The 16,169-nt window shown below is 38.6% G+C and overlaps 1 protein-coding gene across 5 annotated transcripts in view; it reads left to right on the forward strand.

Moving 5' to 3' along the window:
- Positions 1-16,169, forward strand: part of LOC132129076 (paired box protein Pax-7-like) — a 48,774-nt gene that overhangs the window by 12,132 nt on the left and 20,473 nt on the right. For all 5 annotated transcript variants that reach the window (XM_059540504.1, XM_059540499.1, XM_059540502.1 and 2 more), the window contains exons 5-7: positions 7,095-7,291; positions 13,635-13,800; positions 13,973-14,169. In XM_059540504.1, coding sequence (XP_059396487.1) covers positions 7,095-7,291; positions 13,635-13,800; positions 13,973-14,169 — 560 coding nt within the window. The remainder of the gene's footprint in view (positions 1-7,094; positions 7,292-13,634; positions 13,801-13,972; positions 14,170-16,169) is intronic.

Consider the following 16,169-nt stretch of genomic DNA (forward strand, 5'->3'; position numbering starts at 1 on the left):
GACTCTTGTTCCAACTAAAATGCGCTGAAGGTTTTTTTTTCCTCTGACACACACATTATAGTTTAATAAGCTATAGGCATGCTAGTTTAAATGGCTGATTTTGCCATCTTTCTCACCTTTTAGATATTTGATTAAGTTCCACGGTGCTGATTGCTTTTGAACCTCTATTAGTGAGATCTCAATCCCAGGAAATGAAAACTTGATATTAAAAGAAAGAATAAGGTGGGAAGTAAACAGACACCTGACTTTCAGTTTCTCGCAGCAAGAAACTGAATTAGAGCTGTCTCCCTCCTTCCATTGACCAAGTTAAGTCAGCACTTCCCAGCAAATCAACTGCGCTGCACATATCTTTAAATAATCACCGCCCCCAATTGCCTAAAGATAAGTTTTAAGATTAAGTTTTTCTTAAATAGCAGAGCAGCGAAATCCAGCTAATACAGCAGAACAGATGTGATCTTCACATTTATGTTCTGTGCGGATCTGATAACGTCAGCAAAACATGATTTCTTTAACATGATGTCCAAAGTAGGTCTTATTGTCCTAACCAGTTGTGTCTTCTCTGTTCTTTAACTATCTGTCAATAGTTATAGTTTCAAACCTCTTTTTTAGACCCCACATTCCAGAGCATTTGAACCCCAAGAGACACAAGCCATCCTTAGTGTGTCCCTCTCGCTGTCTCTCTGCACTGCCGCCCCCTTTTCCCTGCCATTAAATGGATTCATATTCAGGCAGCATTTTCCAGTGGCGCTTGGGCACAGAGAGTCAATATGTCAGCATTTATTGATGCCCCACAGAGCTGCACAGGGTTGTCAGGCCTCTTTTCAGGCTTAAATGGCCCCCTAAGGTGCGTCTTCTATTGGGCCTGAAAGACCACAGAGGCCCCCGATTCTCCCTGTTGTTTAAGGTGAGCACACTCTCACACAGGCACGGCAGACAAAAAGCCCTCTGAGCCTTCATGCACATGACAAGACTTATAAAAGAGCATCACCCATCACCTCTCCTTCACATCTTCAATCTCTTTCTCTCAAAAGTTTTTGAATGCTACAAAAAGAATGGAGGGCTAATTGTTTGTTGTGGGAGCCAAAATTACAGAGCTTTCCCTCCTTTTCCCTCCTTCAATGACGTTCTTTTTCCCAATGAAAGAAATTAATGAACATGGAGGAGAAAGCAAATCTAAACTGAACGTGTTTTAGAACAGGACCGTTGTGTTTACATTTTGTATGTAGCATTTGGTTTAATTTTAAAACTAATCTGTACTCGTTTGGACATATTATGGTTGTCTTTTTGTTGAATGTTGAATAATAAAAGCTATTAAGTTTTAGCACCAGTTTTTCAGCATGGTCAGGTATTTGTTTTATTGATCTTTGGAATAACTCTAATTAATTATTACCATCACTTTTACATTTGCTCATACTTATGTTGTTCAAATCCCAAACCATGGATATTAAACATTGGCACATAACTCTCCTACACAGTGCTACAAACATAAATGATTCATCAAATTGTGTTCCTTTTTGAAGAGAGATTTAAAAATCTTACTCATGATTACTGGACAATAATCCAGTGAAAACAAATGAAATTAAATAAATAAAGTTTCCATATTTAAATTTGCGTAATTGTACTTGTGCTGTTCAGGGTGTCATATTTAAAGGTGATTAATTACACCATTAAACCAAATTACACTTTGAAAAAAACAAACAAACAAAAAAAAACATCTACTTCTTTATTGCCATTTATGGTTCCATGAAGAACCTTTTAACATCCATGGAATCTTTCCATTCCAAAAGTTTCTTTTATAGTGAAAAAAGGTTCTTTACATTGGTTTTTGAAAACTTATCACTGGAAGGTTTTTTGGGGAACCTTGCAACTCACACAAAATATATTAGGAAGCAAGTGCAAATAAATGTATACAATTATACATTTTATTTTATTCAAATAGCCAGAGAGTGTAGACATGTTTGAATGAGTGTCAATTTATTGACAGTTTGAATGATGGTCCAAACTAGTAATAATAATGGGATATTCACTGCTGTACCTTTACTGTTATTATCAATCTAGACTCTGACAGTTGAGTGCATATGTCAGAAAACAAGGAGGCCAGTTGTGTGCCTCAGTGAATACTGAACTCAACCTGAGTATAATGTTGTTTTGAGAGCCAACTCTGATGAAGGCAAATGTGTAAATGTTTGCTACCATGCTAAGCTTGGTGGAATGTGCAGCTGTGGACGAGAACTTTACCCCAGGCCCTTTAGCTCTTTACTCAGATACTGTGGCAGGAGGTGTTAGGGGGAAAGAGAGCGAGAATGAGGGAATGAAAATAAAAAGACAACGCAGAGGAGAAAGAGGTCTGAGTGTGGCCTTGATGATGAATATCCCATCTGCTCACAGATTCATCAGTGATGGAAGTGGTCTGAAGGCTTATGTTGGGTGGTCATGACTCCTCTTTGGCCTTAGTTGCTCCTCAACTGTAGCGGTTAATCACTGTCCAATGTGTAACTGCTCTTGAAAAGTTTACTCCCAGCTATCATCAAAAAGCTCAGTCAGGTTGGCTGCACGAAGCAGATCTATGTGAATCAGTTTGAAAGTGTTATAGCGTCCCTTCTGGTTTAGTTTCACCAAAGGGCTTTCATTCAAACCCAAATTCAAGATATATTAAGCCAATTCTTTCCTGATTAACTGCCTTTGATGTGTAAGTGCTACAAATCAGGTTGATCCCATGGGGCACGGTCACTCTTAATAACTGACAAGATGCAAAGAGGCACTTTCAGTTCATAAAATAATATGATTTATTATTTTATGTGTCCCTTAATTTTTTATTTTATTTGTAGATTTAAGAGGGTCGTCTTATTGTACTTGGAATGTTCCTGTTTTCCGATTAGTGGTTTGGCAAAGAGATCTTTTCATTTTTAAGACCCAGTTTCTGCTGTATTTACCTTTTTCAAAGCTCTTGCTGCTGTCTGCTCCAGGCCATCTCTGACAAAATGTGTCATACTCAGTTATATTTATGCCACAGCACATTCAACAGATCTAGGTACTTGCCATGGTTGCATCCATGTGATGGGACCCAGCATGTCAATCGTGGGATCTCGCAGAGACAAAGATGAGGTCCAGGTTTAGACGCATATCTGCATCAGCGTCTGTTTCATTTCCATAATCCTGTCCTCATTATACTGCGTTAGGAGAGCGAGAGATGCTGACCTTTAGCAAGAGAGTGCTGTCAAACGTATTGTGGTTTTATCAGTCTCTGAAGGGCTTGTGGGTTGTCTGTTATGGCAGCTAAATGACATTGTAATTGTTGTGACGAGGGCAGAATGGGATGTGGCAGAATACTCATCAGTCATGCAGGCGCAACTGCATCAAGCTTGTAGCCTTTCAAATTTTGTTTCTTAGAAGGTAAAAACATGAGGAAATTAAGAATTGATCACAAATCGTCTTTGATATTTGTGGCAGGATATACACTCTTCAAAAGTTTGGGGTCTGTTAATGTTTTTTAAAGAGTCTCTTATGCTCACCAAGACTGCATTTATTTGATTGAAATTATAGTTAAAACAGTAAAATATTTCTTCAATTTAAAATTATTGTTTTCTACTTTAATATGTTTTAAAATCTAATTTATTCTTGTGATTTTTGTCTTTACTTCAGTCTTCAGTGTCACATGATCGCATTTTCAGTTTTGGGTGAGCTATTCTTTCGTTGTCTAGCAGCATGTAGGGAAGAACAAATAAATTCCATGTTGTGTCTTTAATAAAAGTGATGGCCACCTTTTGGAAAAACAATCAGTATAGATCATTGCACTGGCCTCAAGTGTTCGTCATGGCGAGTCAAAAGCAAATCACTTCACAAATCACAAAGGGATTTAAAGAACATGAGTTCCAATATATATGTACACTTGTGTTTGTTTTTAGCAGAATGTTGGAAAGAGGGGAAAATGTTGGCAAAATGAATCTTAAAGGAAAAGGCAAAGGAATTGATTTAATAAATGTGGCCCATGTCCTACGGCCATGTGTAATCCGTCAAGAATTCCTTGAGCTCTTCTTGAGCGTGAGCTCTAAGAGACAAAAAGACATCTACCAGAGGACTCCTCAAGTGGCCTGTAATGAGAACCTCCCTGTAATCCCATAATTCCTTGTTTAATTAAAAGACAGAGCTGGCCTGGAGTCGAAGCCACTTTGATGGCTCTTTCATTGTTTGTGCTTATGTTTAGAGGCTATTTTGGGACATTCTATCCAACTGTCCAACAAATAAATGGAGATGTGCAAACATATTCATTCTGTAATCTGGTGTTGCCATTGGTTAGCTTTTGTTGTTGTGACCAAACCAATGTCAGATGACAGTGACAAAGTAAAAACATGACATTTTCACATAAAAATTTAGAAATTAGAACCTTCCAACCAATAAAATCATTTGAACTCAAACTAGGGAAAAATCCAAATGTTAAGAGTTTGTATAAGCATTTCTATCTCTCAAACTCCCCTCATTGCTGTCCCCTAGGGCTGTCACGATATTAGATTTTTCATATCACGGTTATTGTAGCCATAAGAATTCACAATATCGATATATCGTGATATCTAGAGAAACATTATTTTACTTCGTTTATTGAGTTTTTCTTTTTCACCCAATGAACATAAGGATACTGATAAACGCAGGACTGTGGCTTTCTCCATGTTCGTTGAAGCTCCTATAAAATAACAAGACAGAAAAGTGCATGGCACTGCGACCAACTTAACGGCACAATATTGCCACCTGGGAGCTCAACCAGGTCCTGCACTGGAGTATTTACATGTGGAGTTATCATAAGAGAACTGTTCATTTTAAATATTGCGGTTATCGCTAATACCGGCATATCGTCACACACTAAATTAACACAATATCGATAAAACTGTTGCTTTGAATATCATGGTTATCATCAATACCGGTATATCACGACACCCCTACTGTCCCCTATGGTGAGGAATGGGAGTGAACAGATCTGCAGTTGTCGACAAGATTTAATGTCATTGAATTACCTCTCAGATCCATCTTGTGTTTCACCTGGCCTGAAAAAACTGATCTTACTGTACTGTTCTAGCAAAAAGCAGGGTGTAGAATGTATAAGCCCCTTTCACACTGAGCTTCCGCATAATACACAAGTAATGTGTCCCGTCATTTGATTTTGGTTCATTCACACACTACCAGTGACTTCCCGGAATATGTGCGTGCGTTTACACATGACCTGAAAAGGTCCCGTAATGACACATGACATCACGATGTGACGTGTAATGTACGAGTCGAAAATGCTAGGCACGTTAACTTTCACTTAAGCTGGCGAATGGTCTCGGCTTCAGCATGGATAGTGAGGAGCTAACTGATCTCTGGTTCATGACAGTTTGCAAATATTTTTTTCGATGTGAACGTTGATCTGACACTCAGTATAAGAGTCGCGCAATAACGTGCGTCATCACTACGACATACCCTTTACGCCATTGGTTCTGGCTTTTGTTCACACAACAGCTCGTTCTGGGACTGAACCCGGCAATGTTACTAAGTCCTCAAGCCAGGATCGATCACAGAATCAATCCCGGGACTTGTTTGCGTTCACACAGAAGGCAATCTGGCAATGTTCCGGCAATTTCCCGGGTCCAACATGCAGTGTGAAAGGGGCTTAAGTTCTGTGTTTGTGTTTTTGCAGCAATGACATAGAACAACCATTTTGGGTTCTTCAAAGTACCTTTCAGTGAACAGCCTTTAACAAAACCATTATTTTTCTTAGCTTTTAAGAAATTTTAACATAAAGAACCATTTTCCACTATAAATAACCTTTTGTGCAATGGAAAGGTTCTACGTACGTATGTTAAAGGTTCTTCATGGAACCATCAATGTCAATAATGAATCTTTATTTTACAAATGCAGAGTCAAGGATAGATCTTGAGATTTTAAGAATCAGTATCAGGATCTTTTTTTTTCTTTGTGAAGATGGCGATTAAGTGGGGGGGAAAACATATATTTACCCAGCCCTGACATATAAGAAAAGGCGGAGTGCACCCCACTCGTCTCTTCTATAATCAGCCCTGTATAGAGGGACCAGTCTTGGAAGCCCACACCAGCATTAGCCAATAAGAAGCCAGGGCTCAGCCATTACTAATGTAGAATTTCTTCAATTTAGCGGGAAGTCATGGCCTGGATTAAGGCCAGTGTCTGCAGAGCTAGGCCCCCAATGCTGCTGAAGGGATTTTCAAGGATCAGCCCAGTGCCAGCTAAACTGGAAAATAAATAAGGAATCAACTCAAATGAAATGATAAAAATGGGCTATATAAGATCTTTCCTGTCATATATGGAAATGGTCTTGATGTGACAAAAGAATGGGACATAGGTAGATCTCTTTTTGCCGGCATATTTGTCTATTTTTCTTGTTTACACTCATTAATATTCTTTCTACAATTATTTGCAAAGTTATCAGCAACGTGCATACGCACCTGTTAAAAAGGTCACTGTCCCATACAGCATGTATAAGCTAATGTGTCCTTTTCGTTTCATCACTGAGCTACTCTTCTCTTCAGCTAACCACTAAACAGTAATGCTGCACTTGATATGCATTTACATTTATCAGACACTTTTATCCAAAGTCAATTACAGTGCATTCAGGCTATACATTTTTTTTCCCATTATGCGTATGTTTCCTGGGAATCAAACGCACTACCTTTTGCGCTGCTAAGGCAATGCTCTTCCACTGAGCCACAGGAACATTTTTAGCCAGAATTTTAAAGATAATCCACCAAGATTGCAAATGGCATATAATTAAATAATCTTGAGGTATTTGTAAAGTGCCAGTTTTGTTTAATTTTAGCACAGAATATCGGTATGAGGTTTGCTAAGGTGGTCTTCTGAGATTTAACTCTTCCCCCATACTTTTCCCTTTATGGCCTCGGGGTGAGCTGGGATGTGCACTGATGTGGAGTTGTATTTACAAGAGCTTCGCCTATATAAATAGCCATGCATTAAAATAATTTTCACTTGAAAGCCACATGAATCCATCTCATTTCACCATGCCACCATCCATCTGTTTTTTGGGCATACACAACGCACTCAGTTCTTTCATTCTCTGTCCTCTATGTCAGGTCGAATAGATGATGGCTCGGATGTGGAGTCTGAACCAGACCTACCCTTGAAGAGGAAGCAGAGGCGCAGTCGGACCACCTTCACAGCTGAGCAGCTGGAGGAGCTGGAGAAGGCCTTTGAAAGGACACACTACCCAGACATCTACACCAGAGAGGAACTAGCTCAGAGAACCAAGCTCACAGAGGCCAGAGTACAGGTACGACACTGCCAAATAATAAAGCAGTTACTGCAGTTGCCATGCTATATGCATGGTCTGAAAATGTGTTTTACTGAATCAAGAGCCTTTATCTTCATCACTCGGTATATAAAACATAAAGGGATAGTTCACCTAAAAATGAGATTCGTCATCTTTTACTCACTCTCATGTCATTCCAAACTTATATGAACACCCATAGTGTAAAACTGAAGTCAGATGAGTCCAGTGTTGTTTGAAGCCTGCTTCATTTTTAAATATGGAATGTGAGTAAATAATAACAGAACTTTAATTTAATAAGTTAACTATCCCTTTAATTGTGCTTATTTACAAGTTTACTTATGAAAGGATGGTACTCATAAGATTGAAGATGGCACAATGAGAGCCCAGTAAGAGTTCAGCTATGTGCTTCGAGGTCTATAGAGCTCTTAAGTGTCACTAGATCTGCTGAACTGAGGTTCTCTGATTGATGACGCGTGTAACAATGCAACTGCTCATTTCAAAGAAAGTGCTAGAAAAACACAGCAGGCCTCTTCCTGTCAGCCGTATCAGAGAGAAACATGATCAGGTGGCTAATATGGCACTGCTAGGTACTACTATTACTTTATGAATTTTTAGTCAAAATGTCATAGTTTGATCTTCCAGTGAAATGAAAGACAATATAACAAACGAAAAGCACGTTTACATGCACCGTTTAACTTGAGCAGCTCATAATCAAGTTACAGTCTTCTGTCAAAATCTACATGTCACAATGCATAACTTAATATATCTAAAGGATTAATAATGTTTTGTGTCACTTCTGACTTTTGTAGCATTCACACAACACTGAGAATTGTATTTGCAGAAACCACACTGGTACGATTTCTGTTGGACCAATGCATTTACACCATGAATTGCTTGTTTTACTGTCTTACTGAATTTGAACTTTTAAAGTGCATGTAAATGTACTTATTGTTGCAAAGCATTTACGCACAGTGGCTCTGGCTTCTCCTACCACTGGTCCTGACATCTTGTCAACCATGTGGATAGTTGAAACTGAGTTGTGAAAATACAGTAGAGTTATGGCAGCAGCTGTTGGGAGCAAAGGGAGGGGGATAAAAAGAACAAGAGTGCATTCCTGATGGATTTCTCACTTCAGCTTTTGGCTGGGATCTTTTCTTCCCACCACTTTCAAGCCCACCACTGCTTCTTGTAAAATTTGCTGCTTATCAGAGAGCATCCCACACACTCTCTAGGGAACCCCTTTCGACCAGTTACATTAATCAATCAAGAGCTTGTATAAAATATGACCGTTGACCATGGCCTTTCTGATGGCTTTACCTCTGAAAAGGTATGGGCTTGTATTCTTCCTACTGTATGTTAAAGTTCTGAATATTACCTTAATGTAGAACTGTGTAGTGAAATGGCATGTAAGGTCAATCTGTCTTGTTTTTCAATTTTGTGATAAAAGATAATTTTTTTAATAAGTAAACGCTGTTTGTTAGATGTTCACAAGCTGCCTAAATGGCATCACTGCATAATTGAAATTCAGCCGTCTTTCTCTTTTTCCTCCTTAGCCACAGTTGAGTTGGCTAAATTGGCTTCACCACCTTTCAACTTGCCAAATGGCATACTCTTTCTGCGATTCAACCACTTAATAAAGCTGTATATTCTGTATTTTGCTTTGTTTTACTTAGCAGCATTTGTATTCATGATTTTTATTTAAAATCTGAATTTTACAAATATTGTTGGCTCCTAGACAAATCGCTTTGGATAAAGGCATCTGCTAAATGCATAAATGTATATCAATCAGATGTTTGTGCCCAGAAACAGTTTTGGAAAAGGATGACCTGTAGTAGCCTTGTGGCAGGCTTTTTAGCAAATAAAAGATCTCTTGCTTCCAGTGTCGGGGTTCCTGCTGATTTTGTTTCTGCCATGTCAGTGATTCGGCTCTCCATGAAAGAAGCCCCATGGGACATTTGGCCCTTTTGTGCATTCATGGTGACTGATGCTAATTAGACAAGTAAATGAACATTTACTTCTGAACTGTGTATATCAGACCTGAATCAGATTTTTTAAAACCGATAATGCAATCATGAATGTTCTTTCGCTGTCAAACGTTTGGGGCCATGTGGGATGGAAAGTCCAGATCAGTCAGAGATCATATGAAACCACATCCTCAATATCTTGGCCCGACAGCTCATGTTTTGTTTTCTCAACCCTGTCACAGCCCTGCAGTTGGTTCTTGAGAGGACAAGCAGATGATGTGTGAGGATCTCTGGCTCGCGATAGCTCACATGGAGATGCCAGGGCTCTGGGATCATTGCTTTTGTGGAGGGGAAGGTGTCTGACCCTGTTGGCTTTTGGCAGACCCTGCGGCCTCAGTGTCAACTCACTCGAGTGCAGCTGCGCTGACACAGTATCCAGATGTCTGAGAGAGAGAGAGAGAAACTGGGAGAGAGGGAGCTTTCCTGCTGCCAAAAAGAGAAAGTCAGACATGGATCAGTGAGGATGTCAAAGGCATTCATTTATGTGTTTGGTGCTTATCTATTATGTGTTTTCAGTCTGTCACTGCGGTTATTTTTAACCACAGACAATTTATTCATGCTTCCACTGTTTTACTGCTCCTTATGGCAAATCAGAGGAAGTGATCCATATCTGACTTAGTGCTTCCAGGTTTTACAGCACTGCTGCCCATCTTTCTGTCTGGTTCACTGCATTTTGTAAAACCAGAGGGAGAAACAAAAGGAATTAACAGAGATTTACAGGAAATTTCATAGGCAGTGGCAGTTATGTCACTTCAAACTCAGTTAGACAAGAAATCTTTGTGATGTTATCATGAATCAAGATTGAGGTTGTGGTATGACCATTCTGAAATATGAGGAGAGGACAGACAGATGGAGGGAAGAACCTAGACACACTATATTATTACAATGAAAACTTCCTGTATTTTTTAGATCATATTATGAATAATTAATGAAACTTGATACTGTGACCTAATTTTGACATACACTACCGTTCAAAGTGTGAACAGAAATGTTTACAATGTTGTAACAATCTGGAAACAAGACTTCCAAGGCACAAATGTCAGCCCCCTGATGTGGAATCATATCACATGCGTTGTGAAAGATGCTTGCAAAATCTGGAACCAATATTTCTGTACTTATACTCCTGGCTTACAAATGCAGGATTTCAGTGAACAGATCAAACAAATATGTGAATACAAGTATTATATGGATTTTTACATGCATATATTTATGTTTATGCATAATGATTAGTTAGAAAGAGATGCATGGCCATGAATTTAAAACTGTTCTCAAATTTAATATCTGGGTGGCGTAAAAAATGAATTTTGCAGATGTTTCTGCAGGAAAGATACTTCATTTTAGAGAGTTTTGCCACACTGTTACCTTTAAGGTCCAATCCTTCCTGTCCCACTGCACATCCAGATTCCCAAAACTCCTGTATGGAGCCACTCAGATCGATGTCTGCCTTTTTCATGCCTCTCAGCCACTGTTATGTTCTTTTTTGCTGTGAAATTCAATCACGTTATCCAGGTTTTACTCTTCATCTTCCTGTCTGCTCACCAACCGCCCTGTGCATGGCAAACGGTAATCCTAGGAAGACATATAACCATTGTCATCCAAGAGAGACAGTGAAAAAGAAAGTGAGAAGAACTGATATGATGGACTGGATGATTGAAATTGGACGAGAGCACATGATGCTGGCCAAAAGTGGAATGTGCAATCGTGACACAGTCTACAATCAGATTTGTCTTCCATTTACCTTCCTTCCTTTTGTCTCTCCTGCTCCCCCTGTTCACTTGGAGATTGAAAATGTATTGAATTGAATTTTTCGACTTCCATTCCCTCCAAACTGAATGTAATCAACAACAGCTCCTTCAGCCCCACTCCACGAAATCTCCTCTCTTAAATGTCTCGCAAAGTTCACTTTTAAGCAAATTATTTGAACTCTTTCAGAATTGCGAAATGAGCCGGCCATCTCAGTCGGGCAGTGTGCTTTCTGTCACAGATCAAACAGGGAAATGAGAAGAGTGGGGAATTAGAGGGAGCAGCAAAGAGAAAATCCCTGCTCAAGGTGCCTTTTCCATTGGGTTCCAGAATGGTGCATTCAGAAGCCCCAGCTCGTAGGGCGGCAGGCACTCTAGCCTCTAACACTGAGATATGCAGCTCCTAATGCCTTGTGCTACTCTCCAGTTCTTGCTAATACCAGAAACCATCCTAAACTAAGACACGTAAAGTAATGGCTCGTGTCAGCGGGGCTAGTGGTTTTATGGGAAAGGTCCATGATGCACGGCACTGATAAAAGAGCAGTGTGGCATGGTTGAATACTGCTAACTTTTATATTTGAATGAAACTGATTTTTATTGGCATGATTTATTAATTAATACAGAAAAAAAGTTAAATCCTTGAAGTTTAAAAAAATCCAGTTGTCTAACCTAACATTGAATAAACAGAAATCTAACCTAACACTGTGGTAAGGATGGGTGTTGGGAATGTGCTTTTCCAAGGTAGTTGCTAACTGTGTATAATTGGTTCCCTGGTGTGTTAATAAGAGTAATTATATAGGTCTTATAGGTGTTTCCAGAGTCTTATAGGTTTCTTATAGGTCTTATATGTGTTTCCTTGGATATGGGAATGGAATATGAAGTTTTTCAAGGAATGCCATAATTGCAGTTTCTGTCTGGGTTTTTTAATGACTTAAATTTTAATGTAATTTTATTTAATTTTATTATTACAATAAAGGCCATATATATATTATAATTTGAATTTTAAAAAACGTATCTTGGTGTAGTACACTGTTCACTATGCCCCACTTGATCTTTAGATTTTATGAAAAATAATCAGACTTTTTATCATTCTTTGTCACTTTGTGTACAAAGACTGAAGGGGAGCCTGGGAGGATAAAAGCAAGTGGCAGAGAAAGAGTGTGTACTCATACAGTATGTCTACGCCAGCCCCTTGATCAATGCCCAGGCTGAAAGCGTCATTCTTGAGGAGCTGTTTAAAAAGGGACGCCCTCTCTTTGTGGTCTGATTCACTGAAGGGCCATTGTCCCCCTCTTTCACTTCCACTCACAATGGTGGGGCCCATTTGAAAAACAACAGTAGATTAACTGCACTGCCAGTGTATTAAAGTCTGAAGAATGGCCCTCTGAGGCATAGATCAATGTCATTCACTCTTTTGCATACACAGGGGCAGCGCCTCGGCCCCAGAGAGATGCAGGTTACTGGTCGTGCTCCCCTTTCAGTCACATTAGAATGAAACTTTGAAAATGTGTCTTAATGAGGCAGAGGCATTTCTTTCTTTCCTTTTTTGTCTTCTTGCTTTCCTTAAATAGAGGCTTTTGTTCATTCAAAATATCTCTGAAATATCACATGCAGAGTTTGATATAAAAACACATTTTCTACTAATATCTATACATATTTCCACTCATTATAAGATTCAAATTACTTTTGCCATCATCTAGTACTTACTTTTAACCTAAATATTAAAGGGACAGATTATGGCAAATATTTAACCCTTTAAGGGTTATCTCTTGAAGTGCACTCTCATATTCTGATTGGCCGGCAGGTGTGCTTTAAAACTGTTTAAAGCACAGGTAATTCCAAGTCAGTTTAATCACCATTCTAAATTAATCCACTGACACACATCACTCACGCACACACACACACACACACACACACACACAGAGATCAGAGATTGCGCTGCGCACTCACATAATCATTCAGGAGCACATAAACTTAACACTGTCCCGCAACATTTATTAATAAAATGGCTTATTTATTGAAACACTGCATTATATTCCTTAGCAACAAGGAGATAAAAATGCTATTTAAGTAACCAAACTCACAGTTTCATTATTTGTAGAGTGAGATGCTCAGACAACTCACACACACAACTGTCATCTCACTCTCTCTTATCTCTCTCGATTGATAATTATTTTAAATAAATGTTATAATCTATTCTTTCAAATAAATGTGATTTTACCACACTACTTCATGTCTGTGTCTGATTTGAAGTGGGCAGAATGCTAGCGCTGTCAAGCCTTAACTAATGAAAATAACCATCACTTTTACCCTTCCGGTCAAACATTGCAATGCAAAGATCATTAAAAACTTTAACTTGTCAATACTGGAAAATGACCATGGTAGAAGCGGGGTAATGCACAGCTAGCTGTGCATTAAATTATTTTAATGCATTCCGCTTCAAATCAGGTGGTTAGCTAGCTGTGCATTATCCCTTACATATCAACCATTTCTCATTTATTACACATGAAATTAAAAGTTAGCTTAGTGGTGTTGGCCAGAATTTCACTGCATTTATTTTTATTCGTATTGTTTCAGGTTTGGTTCAGCAACCGTCGAGCGAGGTGGCGTAAACAAGCTGGAGCTAATCAACTGGCAGCATTTAACCACCTGTTACCTGGAGGGTTTCCACCCACAGGCATGCCCACTTTACCATCCTACCAGCTTCCTGAGTCTGCTTATGCTCAAACAACATTAACACAAGGTATGTTAACCAATTTTTTAATATTTTTATTTTTTTTTTAAGAAGAATTTGACCCTTTTTTGTGTTTATTTTATACTCAACAAACATATCTCATACATTACTCACAATAAAACGAACACTCTTATGATGCATTTGAGAATAGTTTTCTAATTAAACGTGCTGTTCTTCCCAGATGGCAGTGGCACGGTGCATCGGCCCCAGCCCTTGCCCCCCTCCACCATGCATCAGGGTGGGCTCTCGAGCGACAGCAGCTCCGCCTATGGCCTCTCGTCCAACCGCCACAGTTTCTCCAGCTACACCGACACCTTCATGAGCCAGTCAGCAAGCAGTAATCACATGAATCCCGTCAGCAATGGACTATCTCCACAGGTCAGTAAGGGTCACTGGCCACAGTGTTTAAATACTCCTCTCTATAGCCACATGTCAAGGAGTCTTTCAAGTGGAATTACGAGACCGCTCTGAAGATAAAACAGCATATTCTTTGTGCATTGCCGTGTACTACTGGTGATTAGATGTGTCTCATGTGTACTGAGCAGTTTTGGAGAAATCATCTTCTGTTGGATGATACCCTGTTGTACTCGTGAAGTATTTATAAGATAATGCGTTCTAATTAATATGCCTTTGTTTTACCCACTCTAATAATTAAAACAAAGATTTAATTGTTTGATTCTATGAAAATTCGTTCTGAGACCATACAGGATACCCTAAAGAGAAAAAAAAATCCCATATGAAAATAGCATAATCTCACTAAATGAATGGATCTGTATGTTTAATTGTCTGGAAGTAATTTTCAAGTGTTAACAGACATTTTAATAAGTCAGGATGTTTTAATTAAGTAAAATGTGTTCTTGTCTTTCTCTGATACCGTACATCTTTTAAGTATAATATGGGAAGCCAGTAAGGCTTTTGTAAATTCTGTTTAAAATTCTATTGAAATCACATGGTGGTTTTGCTCTTGTGTTTCAGTGCAAAGGTTTTTGTTATAGACATTATATAGCATTCTTGCCTGCTACCTTAAATAACGAATTCAGGGCTCTTTTGCTCAGGGTTGATTCCTAAAATCTAAATAAAAGGAAAATGGCTGCTAATGATGCACATCATTGGTAAAGAGTGTATTACAAGCAATTATTCACTATTAGTGGACAGTTCTGTCTACTATAACCAAGAAGATATGACTAACAGGCAGAAAATAAGATTGAAATGGTGTGTAAGGAGTTGAAAATGAAATTCAATACTGCATTTGTCCACAATTACCCCCTTGTTCACATGTTTTATGGCTTGGAAACTGGTATTGCTTATTTTTTTTTTTTTTTTTTTTTGAGAGAGGACAGAATTAGGGATTTGATGACAAAAAAGAGATTTTCTCTTGTACAGTGGAGTTGGGGGATAACATAAGCGTTTCTCAGCATGTTTGATTGTTAGTCATAGTGGAGGGGCTTTAAGTACTAATGCTTTCGCTGCAAACCTGCATAAATAACTGAACATGGTTTGGGCATTTTTGTGCATTCTTTGGGGGGAGTGTTAAAAACCAGAAATAGATGAAATATAAAATAACAGCTCTCTATTGTTTTATTTTATTTTATTTTATTGAAGCATCAATTTTACAGAAGCAGCATGTCAACATAAATTAATATTAAACAAATTATGATGCACTGTTTCTTCTAAACATAATATACATTTATAGAGGATAAAACTGTAATTGTAGTTGTTTAAAATCATTATTAAAATGATATTTTTCTTCAAGGATTACATTTTTTCTCTCCATGGGTTTTGTATGAATCCCTTACTAAAATGAAGATCCATCCAACCCCTCCTCAGCCCCGTAACCTCCCCATCCCTGTCCAGCCATCTCCACATGTCACATGTGGCTATTCCATCAGGCCCTTATTGTAGGAAAAATTAATGTTCTCTTTGACAGGAGTATCATAGTTCAACCCCAGCATCACACTGTGCCTCAATGTCCATGAAAGGGCCGCCAGAGCCCCACAAGGCAACCCCCCGCCCCATTCTTCTCAGCTACAGGGAGTCCACATGGCAGTCCTTACAAGCTTGTTTTTGGACATCACAATTTTCTCCATCATTTGTCTTATCGATTGTCTTTCTTTTACTTATAATCCCCCCTCTAATAATTAATTTTAACACATTAATTTTTTCTTCAGTGAAGACAGTTCATGCAAACCAATTGAAATAGGTGAGTGTCTACATGATTCTGTAGAGTATTATCTGGTGCAGTTTGTATTAGACAGACAGTGCCGTTTTTCATAATGGATGTCAAATAGTAGAGGACTGTTGGATTGCACACAGAGCTTTTTGTTTGGTTTATTTGCTTGGGAAATCTTATCAGCCATTTTAAAAGCTTTATAGCCTAA

The sequence above is a fragment of the Carassius carassius genome, chromosome 46 (genome assembly GCF_963082965.1).
Source record: "Carassius carassius chromosome 46, fCarCar2.1, whole genome shotgun sequence".
NCBI classification, from domain to species: Eukaryota; Metazoa; Chordata; class Actinopteri; order Cypriniformes; family Cyprinidae; genus Carassius; species Carassius carassius.